The 21777-nt window shown below is 43.0% G+C and overlaps 1 protein-coding gene across 2 annotated transcripts in view; it reads right to left on the minus strand.

The window, feature by feature from the left end:
* The window catches only part of epha7 (eph receptor A7), a 378611-nt gene that overhangs the window by 93123 nt on the left and 263711 nt on the right, over nt 1–21777 (minus strand). For both annotated transcript variants that reach the window (XM_085997415.1, XM_085997413.1), the window contains exons 6-7: nt 6064–6188; nt 1447–1615 (exon numbers count right to left, since the gene is read on the minus strand). In XM_085997415.1, the coding sequence (XP_085853541.1) occupies nt 1447–1615; nt 6064–6188 (294 nt within the window). The remainder of the gene's footprint in view (nt 1–1446; nt 1616–6063; nt 6189–21777) is intronic.

Here is a 21777-nt window from a genome sequence, read left to right on the forward strand (position 1 = left end):
TGCAAATAATAATCAACATTGTCAATGCATATAAGAATCAGTACATAACAGCAGTGTGTGTAATAGTCAGTATATAATGGCACTTTCAGTGCATATAACACACTTGGCATACAATAGCACTGTTAGTGCACATAATAATAAAAGTCTGTATATAACATTGTCAATATATATATATAATAGTCGGTGCATCTAAAACAGTATAGAACAGCATATATCATGCAGCAGTCAGTATATTTCCGCATATATCAAGTAATAAAATGAAAGACGTGCATTAGGTCATGTTTATTAGTCATTAAATTTAGGCCATCTTTTAACTAGTCAATGGGAGATGACTGCTGGTGGAGGCCCATGTTTAAAATTTTAATGCCACATCTACAAAATCCATTGTTAAACTGACTACAGGGCAAAAAGAAGTCAAACTTATCAATTAGTGGCCCTTTCATAGGAATGTACAGATTCAGGGCTGAGACACAGTATTTAGAGCTGATTAAAATGATCTTATGTAATGAGATTCCGTTTACTGTCTTCCAGCACAAAAACCACAGGAAAAAACAGCATATTTGGAAAAAATCCTCAGCAATTTTTACCACGCATGCCTTTCCCTGATGTTGTTAATTCTTTACCTGGTTACAATTCCACGGACACTAGGGACCCTCTGGCACCTCAACTGTAATTAAAAGCTGAGGATTAAACAATGCGTTGGTTTATTAATTTGTGAGACTTGACAGTGAGTGTCGACCAACGACTATCTCAGTATCTCATAGTCAAGCCCAGTCCTGTTCTCACCCAATAGCCACAGACACGCCCTACTACAAAGAGTTGCTGAATAACAATCAGGAGTAGGTCCTGAGAAAGGCGTTATGCCCCTCATTTACATATGTAAGTGACTAATGTCTGTTTCAGGCAGGTGCCACGGAGCCTGGGCAGCCAGCTGCCTGTGCCGATAAGTGTCCAATTGTGGCACTTCAACTGACTGCCTGGCAGAGGTCAGCTAACTCAGCACAGTCTATACAGCTCAGCTCCCCACTGCATAAACTTACTGGGCCTTTGGGGGAGCCCATGAAACTTCACCTTTAGTGAAAGGAAGTTTGCTATTAAAATCTGAGGATTCAACAATACATTCGTTTATTAACATTGTGGCAAGATAAAACCTTGCGCAAAAGAGGTTGCGGCCAGTGCGTTAACCTTTCTTAAGGAAAATATTTTCCCTTCCCTTCCCCTTAGTTTCTCACAGCAGTATAAAATCATTATTAACCAGCAGAGAAATCTGTCAGGTAACCTACTCCTGGGCCTCTGCCATTGCTGTTCTTATGCTGACCAGAAAGTACAGCTTGGGATAACTCACCTCGGCCTTCCCTTTCTACAGACTTTGAATTAGGCTGAATCTGCTTTGAGCACCTTCTCTTGCTTAAAAACACAAAAAAGGGCAGTTTTCACAGCTCTTACCTGTACTCTCCTCAAGGGTTAAGACCTCTAGCCTGGGACTGTAGTTCCCATAGCCAGCAGTGGTGAATGCGCGGATCTGGAATATGTAGGTTGTGCCTGGTTTCAGGTTATTGATGGTAGTTGATGTTGAGGTAGCTTTGACTGTGGAGTAAGTGCGTTCCTTTAGATTCTGGAAAACAAATAATTTGCATTAAAGACTGCGACAAGATTAAAAAATGGGAGAGGGGACGTTTATGATTTTGGAGTCATTATATTAACAAAATTAACTTTTTTATTTTTAAAAGCATCTATAATTGTACATATCATAGAAAATGGATTATCCAGGAATGAGTTAAAGGCTGTTTATTCAATTGAAAGATTCAAATAACTTTCACAAACCACTAGGGCTTCGATCTTGCTGCTTACCTGAACCTCGTGATCAAATTATAGCCTTAAAATTTACCCCTGAGAATCTATTATATTCTATCTAGTCGTATCCTAGCTTGTTAAAATAGGCTTTTTAAAGCTTATTCCAGTCTATTATTTTAATATACTTTCATCTTTGTTCAGATTAAATCTCTCAAAAGGAAGCAAGCAGCCTCCAAATAGTCTCTGTTTAATACACAGAATTCGGCTCCAGTATCTAGTTCCAGCACTAATTCATTTTTATCACTTCATCTGCACAGCAGAAACAAGCTTCAAAGTGAATGCTTTCCACTTAGTAGAGAGAAGTCATTTACTGCTGTGGAGGGAGTGTGAGCAGTATTTTGCAGCCAGGTGGAATTACTCCCTGGGGCTTTGTTATTGGTATATCAGGCACTACCTGCCATTTTAATCTGATTAGTTAATGTCTGAAAGTTTAGAGACCAATTTTCTGTTGCACCTAGTTGATATCACTGCATTGATACTGCCCTGGCCAATCATAGTGTTATGACTATGGCTTGTTTATGCACACTAATGGCAATCAGGCCACACTCTTTGTTCAGAGTTGGAGGTCTTTTGCGGTCTGGGTGATTATTGACAATGACTATGTTAAAAGTAAAGGCAAAAGTACATTGACACAGTCCACTGGAACTCCAACACACGGTGGGTGCTGTGTTAAACCATGAGTTCACACTTGTGTGATTCCACAGATAGTGCTGAATGCAGCAGTGACAATGTGGGGTGGCAGTGAGCAGAGGCCGATGCTTTATCACGGAGAGCAACAGTCGCCCCATGCTGCTTTTGCACACCTGTAACCAGCTGGTCACCTGCCTGTTCTCTGTGCAGCACTGGGGGGGAAACAAGTGGAAATGGAAGTGAAATAATAAAAATTGATATAAAATCCCAGAACACAAGAAAACGAAGAAAGCCCAAGGGAGGGATGGACACAAGACATGGGGGGGAAATTTCAGTATCACCCCATTTGGGGCGCCTTTGTCGGCCGTGCACAAAGTTCAGCGCCTGGCGCTAATTATTGCCTCCGACAGCAAACTTGGCTTTTATCGCCCCTGGAGGTGATTGGAGCGCTAAATCAGGCGCTTCACACCTGTCTTAAGGCGCAAACGCCGAGGAGTGAGGCGCTACCTCAGAGTGCTGGTGAAGCAAGGAAGGGCAAATCAAAATAAACCTGCAAAGTGCTGCTCAGTACCCAAAACTCCTTCACACAGCGTTGAATCTCTCCAGAAATCTCTCTCTCTCAGACTGCGTGGTGCAAAAGTGTCACTGACAAAAAAAGGCAGGAAGCGGTCGCCTTTAAATAGTGCTCCCCAGTCCCTTTCTGACAGCATAATGCTCCCCTCAACCTGTCGTTGCTAGAAGCAGGCGGTAAGGCAGGGGGCGCCACTCAATATCCGGTCCGGGGCGCTAACGGGGCGTTGCGCACTCGAATGACGTCACAATCTGCCGGCGCAGGAGATCGTGGCGGAAGTGTTTAGCACCGCCGCAAAATGTCTAGTTAATTTTGCGAGCGGCACAAACATCGCCGCGTCCGGCCTCTAGTTGCTTTGCGAATTGGCGCCCTCTTAAGGCGCTAACAGGAGGCGCAAGCAACTGAATTTTCCCCCCAGGCTGTCAGATGGTAGAAGAGGAATGGAGAGGTATGGAAGCATATCCCAATTGCTGTCACCGGTGGCAGAATGCAACAGAGCCAACTCAGGATAATGCATTAACCAAAATATTCCAAGTTGGCAGCAGTGGCGGGGTACCTTGCTCACCACCAGTGTGTATCAGAAAATTGCAGGTGTGGTGCCCATGGTTTTCCTTTTCCTGATTAAAAAAAGACAAGGAACTGCACTACAAAATGGAGGGGCAATGAGGTACCACCCAATTTTCCAAGAGTTTATTTGGTGCCCAGTTTGTAAAGCCATTTTCCTGCTTCTGTTGACCTGTTCAAACACTCCCTTTGTTCCATATTCGCCAATGATTCTATCATGTTCAGTCAATCCTGCTGTACCCCTGGAATAACTGCCACTTCTCCGTCCTCAGGTCTGAGGCCCACAGACGTAAGCACATCATTGCCCTGGACTACCTAGATCACCTTCAAGTCACCAACAACACCCTTTATGACTGCCACCATTGTGCTTTATCCTTCCTCCCTCCTAGACCTTTCCACAGTCGATTATTCCATGTTCTTCCACTGCCTCTCTTCCATTGCCCACCTCTGTTTCATCGTTCTTGTGTGTTTCACTCCTACCTGTCTCAATTCAGCCAGCACATTTCCTACAATGGATTCTCTCCCTACCCATGCATTGTCACCTCAGTAGTTCATCTCTCATCTCTCCCATCTACTCCTTATTTACATACTGTCTACTGACAACAACCTTAGGCACAGAGTCAGCTTCCATATGTATGCAAATAACACCCCGCGCCAGTCACCACCACTGACTCCAAGACTATCATTTTTCTGTTTTTAAGGGGGCGGAATTGTCAGCATGGGAAAGTCTCTCTCCAGACTGTGATACAATATTCACATACAGATGAGAGTTTAATGATGCACCAGCTCACTTCCATAGTATTTATTTTGATTATATTTGAATAAAATCTAAGTAATACTGTGAGAAATATCACTGTGGGAGTTTACCCTACAACAATCTGAACTTTATCCTTTTATTGGCAATGGAAAATTGTTTCTTGCCAATTTTCTTCTCTCTTGCTCTGCTTGCGAGGGACGGCAATTCCACCCCCTTAAAATGGAGATTACAAGCTTATAGTAGAAAATAAAGGCAAGTGATTGGACACCACCTCCCTATAAGAGAAAGTTAAGGTGACAGGGTCTGTTGCCTGGAAAGACAGGAGAATGCAAAGTTAATTAACATGTGGGCACTGATCTCCTCTGGTACATCAGTCAAGTGACCATTATTCATGTGTGATCCTCAGCTGTTTAACCATAGGGGGAGTCGTAACTAAACCAAATTCTATTCTCACCCAATGTATACACATATGGACTTTCAGCAGAGATGACAGAGGATAGCAATTGGAAATGGGAGATTTGGCTGATTTTTCACCTTCATAAAGCAGGATGAAGCCAATACTCTGGCTGAGATCAACTATCTTGCACAGACCAGGGGATCAAAGCTGGGACCTTCCTGTCTGTATGACTCAACTACTTACTAGATTAACTCCTCATGCCATCAGAAGAACCTTGGCACAGAGGTTTCTGGTCTGAGCCAACCCCAGAGCTTCCTAATAATATGCTAGACTTTGAACAAAATTATAGCATAATTTAGTTGGAAACATAGGGGTCGATTTTCATTGACCCGTGGAGTCGGGATTGGAGGTGTGCTAAAGTCCTGAATTCGGGGGACCTGACACCATCCCGCCCCCAACCCGCCTCCATGTAAGTTTCAAAGGAGGCGGGTACCCGCCCCGCACTGGGACCCGCCTACTCGAGACAGGAAGGGATTAGTGCCAATTAACTGCCTGTTAACAGGTAGTTAACAGGCAGTTTTTAGCCTAATCCCTATTTTAAAGCTTGAAGTGTGGGATTCCCGACGGCTCCAAACCACGCCAAGTTAGAGGAGCCGGGCCGTCGGGTTGAAGGACTTGGAGGGGTCGCGATGTCGGTGTTCAGGTGAGTGATGTGTGCATGAGTGCAAGGGTAAGTGTGTTTGGTGTGTCTAAAGTGTGTAAAGAAGTTTAAATTACCTGTACTTACCTTTTCAGCCTTCCTTCCTCTAGGTTTCGGGAGTCCATCGTCTAACCGGCACAGAAAGCAGAATGGCTGCGAACTTTCAAAAGTGACAGCCTGCAGCTTTCTGTGCTGGTGAGATTTCTAACTGAGTCTGTGTAGAAGGACTCAGGTTAGAAGTAAGACTGTCAGTGCTTGACAGCTTCAAACAGCTGTCAAACGCTGATATTTCATCTGTCAAAACATCTTGACAGATGAAATTTCAGTCTGTGACGTCACCTGTTGCCGGGTGGCCCTTAATTGGCCTGCTGAGCCCGCTGGGCGGGCTCAACAAGGTCAATCAAGTTAAAATCGGGTGGATTGGCCGCATCTCGTTGGAGGCGGGACTACAACCCCGAAAGTTGTAGTCCTGCCTCCTTCCTGACTTCTGAATGAAAATCACCCCCATAGTCTTAGATGTTTTGGTTTGAGGTTTTTGAAGGATCAGTGGAGTGTGGATGCAGGTATTTATGTGCCAGTGCAGCCCTTACCTTTTCATAGTACTTGATTTCATATTCTGTGATGACTCCATTGGGATGTTCCGGTTCCTTCCAGGAGAGATTGACAGCTCTCTGCTGCACTCTATCCTTCATTACGCCGCTAACCTGTGAGGGAGCTGTTTGAACAAGCAATGTCAATAAGCACTAGTCAAACTCACTCCAAGACTGAAATCAAAATGTCAAAACCAATCAGCCACATATCCCTGCAGTTTCATTAAAACACTTCCTATTGTCTTCATTTGGGGATCTTATGAATATTCAAATCAGAGCTCGTTAATGTTTATAGCCATAATAGAAATTTAAATTAATGTGCAAATACGGGAAGATGGTTTTGTTCAACACAGTACAAAATAACAATGATTTGGTTTTGAGAGAAAATCATGTAAATTTATTTAAATTCAGGCAACAAAAATACCTGCAGATTATTGTTGTGGTAAAGGAGAGGGCAGGATTGTTTCTCTGAAATATGTTTTACTTCCTGCACAATTAAATTTCCATCTCAAAACTGCCCAACAGCCATCTGTCTTTTCTGTTCATTCCTATAGTATATTCTGACTTGTTAAAATAATTATAGTCGTAACAACAACACATTTGTGGCAGGTGAGAAGTATACGCCATAACTACTCATCTTTCATATCTGTGTGAACTTGTGCCGTGTGGCTTTTAAACTGGAATTTCTTACAGCACTTGTTGGCTGAAAATAATGCCCTTAACAAAGCAGTTTTATCACCCTTGGAGAGTGCTGTTTGGAATTGGTTTATGATGAGCGGTGGGGGGGGTGGAAACATTGGCTTCTCCTTCCCTAAATCCCCAGTTGGGTATTTCTTGTGAGGAACTTTCATTTGTGTGCTCCAGATAAAAGGCCTGAAAATTCCGTGGGGGGTTCGATCAGCAGAGCGCCGAAGAAGAGGTGTAAATGGCAATCTCCCGTCAAAATTGCAGCGGGAGATTATGAGAAGCCGTGTGGAAATTCAGGGCCACTGTGATTTTTCAGATATAAAACTTTTAAAATTAGGAAATAAGAGTTAGAAATGTGGCAATGTTTTTAACATGAAGCTTTTTAAACATGCAATTTAGCCTTTATTATCCTTAATAATTTTTTCTAGTTGTACTGGTCAGGAAAATAGTACATTAACCTTTTTCTTAGTATACATGCAATTATTTCAATAAATAAATAAAACCGTACATTGCCTTAATTACAGAACTAATTGTGTGTTATTGTGCTATACTGGGTATCTCAAAACATTGAATGAACTGTACCATAAAGCTGCATGACGAAAGCGGGCAAGGTTTATTGTTCTCACAGTCAGTTACAATGCTATACAGAGAATGACATTTAATGCAGTATGTCCAGAGAAGAATGGAAAAAGAAATGAGAGGAAAAGGTGGAAAGAAAGAAAAACATAAAAGTTTAAGCAAATGAAAAAAAGGTTTCCCAAAAAGAAACCAAAATATGAAACCATTCCCTTCTACCAGAATAATGTTCACTGTGCTATTTGTATTTATTGAAGGATTTGGGCAACAGAATGTTACCCTCATTACTTAACATCTTGGCCTCGGTGTGATATTTTGCCATAGTTTGACCCTCTGTCTGCCCAAATTGCCATAGCTGAAGAACAGGATACACCACATATAGGATTAGCATTAACCAATCTTGGTAGGCATGTATCCGGTGACAATATAAAATCTCATGACAATGTCAGCCAATCCTCTGGGAATGAGCTTTGCACAGAATGGGAATAGACTTGATTCAAGAAACATACTGCTACAGCACAAACCAAGAGCTTTTGCACTGTAGAAATAAAGTAAGGACCCTCTTTATAAGTTTTTTTGAGTCACTAGGACCTCCATTCCATTCAACAGGCAATCTAGTGACATTGTCCAGCGTAGTTTGTCCATATTGAAAAACTCACTTTATAATCCCCTAAACTATTTCAGAACAATGGCTCTCAAAGACAGTGCTGTGGGAGGAGGGCACAGTGTTTGTTTCTCTAATAAGACTCAATGCCCTTCATCAATTATTTGATGCAAATTCTTTAATTCCGTTCTCTCCCTTTACTCTCCATTGAGGTAAACAACAACCATCTGCTTCAGTTGTAAATATGACATCCCACGGGTATTTTAGATTTGAAATTACTCCCAGATTACTACACATCCACCCCCCCCCCCCACCGCCTCTCCTCGCCACTGCCTCCATCTCTCCTGAGACAGTGGTATCCTCACGGGTTGCTCCTTTAATCACCATTGTTACAACTGCTGTCATCCATTCTTGGTGACAGCTGCCAATTTTCTTCCGAAGATTTATGACCTGGTGACCCATAATGCTTTTTAAGTTCATTTCCTATGCCACAGGCGAGGTGGCAATGACAGAGACTCCTTGCTGTAATTGAAACACTTGCTGCCGACTACTTATTCACTTGTTCACATCCAATTATAGGGCTGTTAACACAGGCAGCCACAAGTAAGACAAAAAAACAAAGAGGGTTCAATGTCGACTCGACAATTTAATACCAATTAATTCAAATGTTTCCCTCATCAAAAAATCCAAAGGATCCCATTAACAACCTGTTGGCCTTCATAGGGTATGAACATTTTTTTTTGGCAACGCTCCTATTGGATCCTTTTATTATACTCGCAGACTGTAACACTAAATAGAGCTTGGCACAGCCGCCACCTCGTGTGAGAAAATAGTTTTCATGACTGCCCACTAATTGACGTCAGTAAGTAATTGTCTTCAGTGAGGGATGTCAGTGGCTAAGCGACTAGAAACTGTTGCCCACTGACATTGCAAAGCACTGGTCTGTGAAGACTAGATGAAAAGGCTCCTTGTTTCTAAAATGACAGTCTGAAGTCTACAATAAAGCAAATTCTAACTGGTTTCCGAAGTATGAAAGGTTTGACGGCCCGAAGACCCCTCAGATTACTAATGTGAATATGAAAGCCCAATACTATCCTCGACCTTTCGATCTGGATAACAGCTGCTTCACGAGGGGAGAAAGGCAGCAGCTCCCGGCTTTTAACATCATGTAAGAGAATTTGTCCAGAATCATTTTTGATCATGCTATGTACAATGGGGGTAATTTGAATGGGCTGAAAGTCGGGCGGGTTCTACATCGGCCGGGCGACCCACTCCATCAAGTTATTGCCCAGGCAACAAGATTAAAAATGATCTCCAGGCTTTTTATTCCTTTTTAAATGTATTTTTATTTTTTCCTCTTTTATATATTTTGTTAAGAGTTCTACAGCCTACAATGGTGCATCTCTCAGCTCCTCAGTCCTTATGACAACACTTATGCTTGTAACTATTGGATGAAATCCCCCCCAAAAGAGAGAGAATCACATAAGCAAAGGAAAATGTTGCAAATCTAATGACAGCTTTTAAATGTTTTATTCATATATATTCAAATGGTTTGAATTTTGTCCTCTGGATACCAGTGGCACTTACTTGCAACCGTACTCAGACAGCTCTCAAGACTAGGTGATAATATTAGATCTTGTTCCAATCCACAGCAGTGTAGCGCACAAATAACCACCATCATTTTATTAAAAAAAGTTTGAATCCAAGATCCTTGGAGATAGTTTTGTTGCAAAGGTCCTTGTGGGATGCACAATTGACATTTTTTAAATAGTAGTTTAGTAGTTTCTGTGAGTATTTTGTTGGTCACTGTCCCTGAATTTAAGTGAAGCAATCTACATACCTTTCGATTAGTCTTTGTGCTTGATAGGCAGCCTGCACTCTATGCACAATGGCGCTTTACTTCTGCCACATACATGACTCGGATGAGTCTATAATCGCAACACATAAATAGTCAACGGATAATAAACTAGAAGCCCAGAACCCAATTTGCAAATACAAATAAATAAACCTGATAATGTTGCTCTACAGTCTCCTTGTCAAATAATGGGGTATTTGCCCTAAACCACAACAAACCCACATATCCCACTCTAAATGTGCTGTGTTATCGCAGACGAGGTCTTTTGCATGCGTTTAAATCAGTACTTTAATCATCATTTTAACATCTCACCAGATTCGACAGGACTCAGTCAAGCAGAGAAACACATTGACAGGTAACTGAGCAAAGTCACTGGAGCAGAAGATGGTTTAATTGTTATGATTGTCCTAAACCATCTGTTTCCACAAAAACCTCTGTGACTGTGCTGAGACATTAAGGAATGTATTGGCGACCCTGGGCTCTCTATTAAAGGTTAATATATTTAGTAAATGCTCTCCGCCTGGGCCCCGGCAGGAATACATTATGAAAATGCCACCTGTGGGATTTGCAATGTTGTTTCCAGCCTACATGCTGGTTTCACTGGGACTCCTGCTGCAGCACAGACAACACCAGTTGTTCCAATTGCCTGCTAGATGGCAATTTCCTGCAAAATGTCTCAGCCAAGTATGTGTGTGGCACAACCTGAGCATCACAGAGTCATCAGTGTTGTCACTAGGACTTCTGATCGGAAGTTCCCAGCACGGGACGGCGCTCGCATTGGGTGCCCTGCTTAGGAAATTGCAAAAGTGGCTAATATTTCGGCATTTAAATGAATGGGCAGAAAATAAATGTCTCCGGGCTGGTAATTTCCCAGGCAGCGCTCCTTACGAGTGCCACTCCATGCTGGAAGCCCCCAATCAGGCCTTAACTGCAATGGTGGAATTTTCATACAATGTTCATTTCAACTGTGAAAAACAGCCAGCTGTACAATGACCAAAAATTGATTTATGTCTAGGTCGAGCTTTTTGAGCTGGAATGAATGAAAAAAAAGATTTACATTTATATAACACTTCATCACATCGCTCAGAAGTGTCTCATAGTACTTCACAAGCAATTAATTACTTTTGAAGTGCAATCATTGTTTTATGTAGGTGTATCAGGGTGAAGTACTGGTGGTTACAGGTCAGTCACTATTGTGGCAGTACTGAAAGAATTTTAATGTTGTACATCGTACAACATTAAAATGTATTGGTCATAGTGTGACTTTTGCTATTGTGTATTAGTGGTAATATGTGTAATGCACCTAATGACAACACTGAGGCTCATCTTGTTTGATGTGGGAAAAAATTACTTTTGCATGATTCCATCACAGCAATTGATCACATTTTATGAAAGTAAACGTAATATGAAGCAGGGATTCAATAAGTTGTACTGAGTTGGCCTTCCTAAAATAAGTACAAGATCTCCTACTGTAAATCAAATGAAAGCCAGTACAATTTATATTATAGTTTTGTACAAGCTGATTTTCCATGCCTTAGCCTAACCTGACCTGCAGTTTCTGAAACTTGGTCAACCCAGTACTGCTTGACTGTAGGCTTAGGGCCTAGCTGCAAGCCCATCAACTCATGACATACTTCTCAAGATTAGCTTCAGATCTTCCTAAACTACAGCGATAAACATTAAGCTTTAGTCATTAATGCTCAGCACTAAGGTTTAGTGGTTCTGATCTTTGACACTTGACCCTAATGCTACAAAAGGTTATATGACATCACAGAGCTACATGCGCCTGCACCAAAATGTTAATGCACGGTAGTTCAATTATTTCTTTCTTCGTTCAATGAAATATTTCAGTGACACTTCAGCACATAGCATGTTGGGAGCATCATGTGAATCAAGGGCCAAATGTGGGGCAGCTGAAGCTAATGAACAGCTAATGAACAGCCAGCGAAGTGCCACCAATGTGCTCGTTGGAAATGGACTCTTGGCCGGAATTTTGCCGACCTCGGCAGGTCCACTGTGGGCGGTTTCCGTGGTGGGTTGCGACCCCGCTGCTGGCTCCAGCCCGCTGCTGAAAATGAACTTATCTTAACGGGGCCTATCAAGCCCACCCAGCGCATTACCCGGCCCAATTAGATGGAGCGGGTCTGGTGACATCATTCATGATGCGTTTTCAACCGGGATCTTTAAAGGGACACTGGCCACATTAGATTTGAAGTTTAATCTAACATAGTGCTGTCAGTGTACTACAGCATTGGAGTGCTGCAAACACTGACAATGACTGCACAGAGGCAGAGGGCTGCACCCAGGTTCTCCAATGACTCCCATAAGCATATGGAGGGAGTCAGAGCATGCAGGGAGGTCCTCTTCCCTTCTGATGGGTGGAAGAGATCTCCCCAGGAGACCAAGACAGCCTGGTTGCAGACTGCAGAGGAGATCACAAGCAGGGATGTGTTCAGGAGGACCTGGGTGCAATGCCGCAAACATTTCAATGATCTCATTAGATCAGGAAATGTCAGTACAAAGCCACACTCAACTTCATCTTGCTGTGCCTCTCATCACATCCCCATCACTCTGCCTTCCCTACCCTACTCCTGCACAGCCTTACTCACACCAACTTACCTTGCAACTCCACCCATCCCTCTCTATCTATCTACATTATCACTTCCCCATCTCACTAGCTACCCCTCACACTCAGCCTCAGGTAGTGCAATTATACCAACTAACAACACAAAGTGTAGTCACTTGGGTGTTTTATCATGTAAAGTTTCTGTGGAGTAAAAGGTAAAGTAATAAAAAGGGCAATAGCAGGAACTAAGTGTCACAAAACATATTTGAAAGTTCTCTATCTGAATGCACGTAGCATTCGTAACAAAATAGACGAGTTAAAGGCACAAATAGCTACATATGGGTATGATCTTGTGGCCATTACAGAAACATGGCTGCAGGGTGACAATGCCTGGGAATTAAACATACCAGGTTATTTAACAATCAGGAAGGACAGGCAGGAAGGAAGGGGAGGTGGGGTGGCTATGTTAATAAAGGAAGGAATCACTGTAATACAGAGAAATGATATTGGGTCAAAGGATCAGGATAATGAAACAGTTTGGGTGGAGATAAGGAATAATAAGGGGAAAAAAACACTAGTGGGTGTAGTATATAGGCCTCCGAACAGTCGCAACTTGGTTGGACGGAGTATCAATCAGGAAATAGTTGAGGCTTGTAATAAGGGAACATCTATAATTATGGGGGATTTTAACTATCATATAAATTGGACGAATCAAATTGGGCAGGGCTGCCTTGAGGATGAGTTCATTGAGTGTATTAGGGATGGGTTTCTTGAGCAGTATGTAACTGAACCAACCAGGGGGCAAGCAACCTTAGATCTGGTCCTGTGTAACGAGACAGGATTAATTAAAAATGTCCTAGTAAAGGATCCCCTTGGAATGAGTGACCATAACATGGTTGAATTCCATATTCAGTTAGAGGGTGAGGAGGCTGTATCTCAAACAAGCGTGCTAAGCTTGAATAAAGGAGACTATGAAGGTATGAGAGCGGAATTGAGTAAAGTGGATTGGGAAAATAGGTTAAAGGATAAGACGATACATGATCAGTGGTGTACATTTAAGGAGTTATTTTACAAATTCCAAAAAAAGTATATTCCACTAAGAAAAAAAGGGTGTAAAAGAAAAGACAGCCATCCGTGGCTAAGTAAAGAAATTAAGGATAGTATTCGACTAAAAACAAGGGCATATAAGGTAGCCAAATCTAGTGGGAGGATAGAGGATTGGGAAAACTTTAAAAGACAGCAAAAAATAACAAAAAGATTGATTAAGAAAGGGAAGATACATTATGAAAGTAAATTAGCAAAAAATATAAAGACAGATAGTAAGAGTTTTTATAGTTATATAAAAAGAAAAAGGGTGGCTAAAGTAAATGTTGGTCCCTTAGAGGATGAGACTGGGAAATTAATGGTGGGAAATATGGAGATGGCAAAAACACTGAATGAATATTTTACATCAGTCTTTACAGTAGAGGACACCAAGAATATCCCAACACTTGACAAGCAGGGGGCTATAGGGGGGGAGGAGCTAAATACGATTAAAATCACTAAGGAAGTAGTACTTGGTAAAATAATGGGACTCAAGGCGGATAAATCACCTGGACCTGATGGCTTACATCCCAGGGTTTTGAGGGAAGTGGCGGTAGGGATTGTGGATGCATTGGTAATAATCTTCCAAAACTCCCTGGACTCAGCAAAGGTCCCGGCAGACTGGAAAACTGCTAATGTAACACCCTTATTTAAAAAGGGCAGTAGACAGAAGGCTGGAAACTATAGACCGGTTAGCCTAACATCTGTGGTAGGTAAAATTTTGGAGTCCATTATTAAGGAGACAGTAACAGGACATTTGGATAATCATAATTTAATAAGACAAAGTCAGCATGGTTTTATGAAGGGGAAGTCATGTTTGACAAATTTGCTGGAGTTCTTTGAGGAAGTAACATATAGGGTGGATAAAGGTGAACCAGTGGACGTAGTGTATTTAGACTTCCAAAAGGCATTTGACAAGGTGCCACACAAAAGATTATTGCTTAAGATAAAAAATCACGGGATTGGGGGTAATATTCTGGCATGGATAGAGGATTGGCTATCTAACAGAAGGCAGAGAGTTGGGATAAATGGTTCATATTCAGACTGGCAATCAGTAACCAGTGGTGTTCCGCAGGGGTCAGTGCTGGGTCCCCAACTCTTTACAATCTATATTAACGATTTGGAGGAGGGGACCGAGTGTAACACGTCAAAGTTTGCAGATGATACTAAGATGGGAGGGAAAGTAGTGAGTGAGGAGGACATAAAAAACCTGCAAGGGGACATAGACAGGCTAAGTAAGTGGGCAGAGATTTGGCAGATGGAATACAATACTGGAAAGTGTGAGGTTATGCACTTTGGCAGGAAAAATCGTAGAGCAAGTTATTATCTTAATGGCAAGAAACTTGAAAGTACTGAAGTACAAAGGGATCTGGGGGTCCTGGTGCACGAAACTCAAAAGGTTAGTATGCAGGTGCAGCAAGTGATTAAGAAGGCCAATGGAATGTTGGCTTTCATTGCTAGGGGGATAGAATATAAAAATAGGGAGGTATTGCTTCAGTTGTACAAGGTATTGGTGAGACCGCACCTGGAATACTGCATACAGTTTTGGTGTCCATACTTAAGAAAGGACATACTTGCTCTCGAGTCAGTACAAAGAAGGTTCACTCGATTAATCCCGGGGATGAGGGGATGGACATATGAGGAGAGGTTGAGTAGATTGGGACTCTACTCATTGGAGTTCAGAAGAATGAGAGGCGATCTTATTGAAACATATAAGATTATGAAGGGGTTGGATCGGGTGGATGCAGGGAGGATGTTCCAGATGATGGGTGAAACTAGAACTAGGGGGCATAGTCTTAGAATAAGGGGCTGCTCTTTCAAAACTGAGATGAGGAGGAACTACTTCACTCAGAGGGTGGTAGGTCCATGGAATATGCTGCCCCAAAAAGCTGTCGAAGCTACATCATTACATAAATTTAAAACAGAAATAGACAGTTTCCTAGTAGAAAAGGGAATTAAGGGTTACGGGGAGCGGGCAGGAATTTGGACATGAGTCTAGGTTCGGATAGGTCATGGCCCTGTGGGTAGCGGAGCGGGCCCAGGGGCCGTGTAGCCTGATCCTGCTCCTGTTTTCGTGTGTCTAATGCTGTTAGATTCAGGAGATAGTCCTGTCATAGTGGATTGGTGGTTAGGATCAGATCAGCCATGATCTTATTGAATGGCGGAGCAGGCTCGAGGGGCCAATTGGCCTACTCCTGCTCCTATTTCTTATGTTCTTATGTTCTTATGTAAATGTGGTGTCAAACATAAAAATCTTTATTTTCAACACTTTCTGGTCTTGGAGAGATTTGTGTGTACCTTTGGAAGTGGCTTAATGAGTTGCAGTGAATGGTGAGACATAACGGTATCCCCCCACAATGGTGATGAGTGTGAAAGGAATGGCTTGGTCATTGTAGGGATGCTTTATGGTGTTGGTGTGGGGTGGTGCCAACCTGGCACATCATGTGGCAGCCATATGGGTGCACAGTGTAAAGTTAACTAAATCTGGCCATGGTGAGGCCATCCCTGGCCTCCCGGGCAGCAATGTGGTTGGGTGCTGATGCCCTGTGTCCTGTGCAGCATCGGGTGATTGCAGAGAAGGTTGGTGTTGTTGTTGGTGCTGCTGGTGTGCCTGGTGCTGTTGGTGTTGGGGCTCATCGTGGTCAGATTCTGAGGACCAAGGTGAGACAGTATAAACAGCACCCATGCTGATGTAATAGATGGCAGGTAAAGTAGAATGACAGAAGCGATCTGTCAATGGTGAGAGAGGTTCTTACAATGAGGTGACACTGGATGGAGACTTTGATTGAAAAACTTGCAGCCTGCAGAAAGCTCAATGCAGTGAGAAGCAACTTTTGCCTGAGGAAAATAATCAGCGGTCAGGTGGGAGCTTTTATAGGACATTTCATCCTGTCAACTAATCAGCTGGAGCAATGGCCACTCAACTCCCACCTCAGGTTTACAGTCGTGCTTCCCGAGCAGCATGGTCCCCGTGGGCATCCAGTTAAATTTAAAAGGTAAGGTCAAAAACACTCTTCAGGGTCTGACAACAAGCTAATGATTGTTTAAATTGGGTCGTCCGCCTCTGCCGGTCATGCCGGATCCGCAATGACAAATGCGCCTGGGGGAGAGGCGTGTGGGAGTGAGATGACAGTGGGTTCCCGAACTGCTGTCAAAAATAGCAACTTTCCCAACCGACCCGCCACCGATCGCGCCCGCTACCACCCCAGAAAATTCCAGCCACATGTCTGGAATGCTGCTCAGGGGCTCCGGTCACATTGTAGGGACTCTCTCAACTTGCATCATATTTGAGACCCTGAGGACAATTTGTGTGCAGACTCCCAGCGCACTATGCTTTGGCCAGCCATTTTTTGGGACACTGAACACTCAGCTCTCAGGCCTCTGCACCTGATACCATGCCTGCCATTCTCATTCTTATAGCAAATATGTGTATGGAATAGGAATACAATGTTACAATCATTACAATTTTACTTTTCAGTACAGAATCATTTTTCTTTTTCAATGGTTTCATAGCATTTCATGAAAGTAGGGCTGGCACACAATAAAAACTGCACCTTTGCCAAGATGTGTGACTCCAAGCATTAACATTTACCCTACTTTCTGTAATCGGTTGACAGATTATCTTGTGCTGTGCTGCACGTTTTGAATAGGTGGATATTATGCACAAGCCAGTGATTTTTCAGGCTAAAACAACCAATATATTTGTTTACAATTAAACAGAAATGTGAAACACTGGAATATATAGTAAATACAAAAGAATCTGGAAAATAATAGAGTACAATACTAACATATATTAAAGGAATGAAGTTATTCTGCATTATTTTTAACAATTTTTATTGAAATTCTTGTGTGTGCCATTTTAACAAAATCATAAACCTGTTTAAAATAGCAAACACGGGAATTTCATCTGAATGGGTTTGGGCACATGTTAAAACAGTGCACAGAATAAGTGAAGTCTGTAATGGGTTAATTACCCTTTTCAGTAAAGTATTGTAAACAATGAAAGTCTGTTCTGTTTTTAAAATAAAGTTCTTTCTGCAGGTAATGTGATTCAATAGGTTTTGTCACTTTCAGTTTCTCTCTATTGGAACGGGAATGTAATGTTGGTAATGCAAGTAACATAAATCTCAGGTTACACAGTTCTTACACAGTTCTTTATCTGAGCAAATCGGAGAACTCAGAATGAACTCAAAAAACTTCTCAGCTTTTAACTGGTTATTTCTTTTGAAGACATAACTTCCGATGACTCATGCCATCTACTTCTGGATGTTTGTATTTGGGTTCCCAGGTAAACGGTAGAATTTCAATGGGGGGTTTGTCCCAATCTCCTGCCGTAGCTTTGGTGGCAGGTCGGCAGAAAGGGTGTAAACTGACATTTCTCTGCCATTTCTCCAGGGCTTCCGTCGAGGTTGGCCGGGAGTTCGGGAGAACCCCCTGTGCAAATTCCAGGCGATGATGCTTTACAATATTATGCTTCAAAAATGCAAAGGGGCCGAAATTCCGATGGGTCCACTCTGCCGTCGAAGGTACAACAGAGCAGAACCCATGACTGCCTTAAATGATGGCTGCTGCCCGGTCTCAAAATGTAGGGACAGCGTTACCTGTGAAGTCAGGGTGGGCACATCACACCTGTAAGGGTGCATCAGCTTCACCTGCTCCAACTGAGGCCCAGAATGTTGGAGCAGCTCCGTGTCATTCATGCATAGCAGATGTGGCACGGGAAGGTCCTCTCAGGAACAGAATGGCCCCAACTATTGAGCTCCAAAATGAGCTATCGGGCCGTCCCTGCAGGGTAATCAATCCCCTCCCGAGATCAATGACCTGCTCCTGCCAATGCTCTGGGCCATTACTAGGTCCATAAAAGAATCGGCATCTGTTCTCAGCTGGTGTAGATTCCATTAGACATATTGGAGGTGTTGTGGGCGGAATATCTCTGGGAAGCCAAGGAACCCAACCATATCACCTTGATGTGGGGAAGGGGGCAGTGGTAGATTCAGGAGACTGGGAGAGTTGGCTCACAGTTGCCCGTCTCCCGAAATTGGTAGTAAAGCAACAACAATACAAAAACAGTTCACGAGTTGTGGTCCGCCCTAGGTGAATGGATAATACATTTCTCATTTAAATGGTACTACAGTACATTGTACCAATTGAATTACTGAGTCAATCTTTAGGGAATGAGTCAACTAATCTTTGTAACTAAGAATACACAGGAATAATAATTAAGCAATTTTTTTTGTGCAAAGCCAGCTGACAAAATCTACAAGGAAATCTGTGACTCTGCCTAAGGCCTGTTCCTTCATGGTTCTCTGCTACTTAGTTTATGGTGTGAGTTACTAATGAAGTTCTCAGCAGCTGAACCAGGGACCTTCTAGAAGCAGCTTCAGTCAGAAAGCGAAGGTCCTTCAATCAATCAGTGGGCTGCACATACACAGACCAGACATTCAAAAGCACTGAAAGAATCCACTTTTTGTTCCCTCCAGTCAGCAGCGGCTCAGTGAGTCGGAAAATAAAATTTCAGATGATGATAGGGCCTTGCTTTGATAAATGTCGAGAAACTCTTTCCTTATAATGGGACAAGGCTTTAGCTCTGAGGTTGGCTTCAACATCTACCTGACAAGGTCTGCCCACCTGCCCATTCCTAGGCTGATATTCACACAAGCTACTTGTCTCAAAAGTGCATAAAATAAAAAAGCCATTTCTTTATCCACAAGGAAACTCAAGGGAGATACTAATTAGTAGAAGCACATCGAGGTGAATTAAAAGCTTTGTCATTATTAATCCCAAATAACTATATACTTCAGTGATATAAATGGTATTTTTATTTAACTTTTCCTGAGCTGTGCATACTATACAACAACAACAACTTGTATTTATATAGCGCCTTTAACATAGTAAAACGTTCCAAGGTGCTTCACAGGAGTATTAAAAGACAAAAAAAAATGACACCGAGCCACATAAGGAGAAATTAGGGCAGGTGATCAAAAGCTTGGTCAAAGAGGTAGGCTTTAAGGAGCATCTTAAAGGAGGAAAGAGAGGTAGCGAGGCGGAGAGGTTTAGGCAGGGAATTCCAGAGCTTAGGGCCTTGACAACTGAAGGCACCGCCACTAATAGTTGAGCGATTATAATCAGGAATGCTCAAGAGGGCAGAATTAGAGGAGCGCAGTTATCTCGGGGAGCGTGTGGGGCTGAAGGAGATTACAGAGATAGGGAGGGGTGAGGCTATGGAGGGATTTGAAAACAAAGATGAGAATTTTGAAATCGACGCGTTACTTAACTGGGATCCAATGTAGGTCAGCGAGCACAGGGGCGATTGATGAATGGGACTTGGAGTGAGTTAGAACACGGGCAGCCGAATTTTGAATCACGTCAAGTTTACGTAGGGTAGAAAGTGGGAGGCCAGCCAGGAGTGCGTTGCAATAGTCAAGTCTAGAGGTAACAAAGGCACGGATGAAGGTTTCAGCAACGGATGAGCTGAGGCAAGGGCGGAGATGGGCGATGTTACAGAGGTGAAAATAGGCGCTTTGGATTATTGGGGGGTAACTTATGGCGATTGTGTAAAATGGGCCAAATCAGTATGGCTGCCCATTATATACCCTGCCCGATTTCCCTTTCTACTGTCAGGTAGGGTGTATAATGGACGGTCAATCCGCCATCACCCGTTTTACATCATCGGCAAAAGCTTAAATGATCCTAGATTTTAAATAGACATTACAAGTAAATCCTGATAAATATACAAGTATTTTCCCTAGAAATGTTCTACTAGGCTAATAGTTTCTACAACCTGCAGCTGTAAATGGACAGTAAATTTATAAATTTCTGTACTAGACCTCATGCAATCATTTATTCAACAACTGAATTTAAACATGAACTCAAAGCACTTCACAAAGATACATTTTACACAACAGTGATTAATTTTCAAAATGTCTTGACTCCAGGGAATGCTTAGCAGTAATTTGACTATATTTACTGTACTGATGTTAAAAAAACAGAAAATTGGGGAGTATTTATGTTTGGACCAAGATTCAGTGAATGCCAATACAAAAGCAAAATACTGCGGATGCTGGAAATCTGAAATAAAAACAGAAAATGCTGGAAATACTCAGCAGGTCAAGCAGCATCTGTGGAGAGGGAAACAGAGTTAACGGGGTCGATTTTCCCGAAGCTGTCGGGAAGAAGGCGGGACTACAACTTTCGGGTTTTAGACCCACCTACATCGACGTCCGGCCAATCCGTGCGATTTTTCCTTGATTGACCTTGTTGATCCCACCCAGTGGGCTCAGCAGGCCAATTAAGGGCCACCCAGCAACAGGTGACGTCACAGACTGCAATTTCATCTGTCAAGAGTTCTTGACAGATGAAATATCAGTGTTTCACAGCTGTTTGAAGCTGCCAAACACTGACAGTCTGAGTTCTAACATGAGTCCTTCTGCACAGACTCAGTTAGAACTCTCAGCAGCACTCAAAGCTGAAGGCTGTCACTTTTCACAGATCGCAGCCATTCAGCTTTAAGTGCCGGCTGAGTGATGCGCTCCCGATGGCTACAGGAAGAAAGGCTGTTAAGGTAAGTACAGGTAAGTAAAAGTTCTTTACACACTTTAGACACACCAAACACACTTACCTTTGCACTCATGCACCCATCACTCACCTGAACACCGACATCGCAACCCCTCCAACTCCTTCAACCCGACGGCCCGCCTGCTCTAACCTGGCGTGGTTTGGAGCCGTCGGGAATCCCACACGACACCCCTCAAAATAGGGATTAGGCTAAAAACTGCCTGTTAACTACCTGTTAACAGGCAGTTAATTGGCACTAATCCCTTCCCACCTGGGGTCGGTGGGTCCCAGTGCGGGGCGGGTACCCGCCACCTCTGAAACTTGCGTGGAGCGGGGTTTTGGGCGGGATGGTGTCGGGACCCCCAAATTCGGGATTTCCCCCCCCCACATGCCTGAAACCCCGCCTGACGGCTCCAGGAAAATCGACCCCAACGTTTCAGGTCGCTGACCTTTCGTCAGAACTGGGAAAAGTTAGAGATGTAACAGGTTTTAAGCAAGTACAGAGGCAGGGAAAGGGGGGAGGGGAGGAAAGAACAAAAGGGAAGGTCTGTGATAGGGTGGAAGGCAGGAGAGATTAAATGACAAAAGGGATGATGGTGCGAGGCAAAAGGAGATGGTAATAGGACAGGAAACTGGAAACTGTTAAAGTGGCGGAGGAAGAATCGCGGATGTAAGTGGGTAGAAAAAAATAGCATCGAGATAGGGAGAAAACAGTTCCCTGAGGCAAGAATAGGCTGAATTGATGGGTCTACCAGGGCAGTCCTGTTTGTGGATCTCAGGAAGGAGGTA

Source organism: Somniosus microcephalus, chromosome 9, assembly GCF_052327205.1.
Source record: "Somniosus microcephalus isolate GS21.2 chromosome 9, FLI_Smic_1.0, whole genome shotgun sequence".
Taxonomy (NCBI): domain Eukaryota; kingdom Metazoa; phylum Chordata; class Chondrichthyes; order Squaliformes; family Somniosidae; genus Somniosus; species Somniosus microcephalus.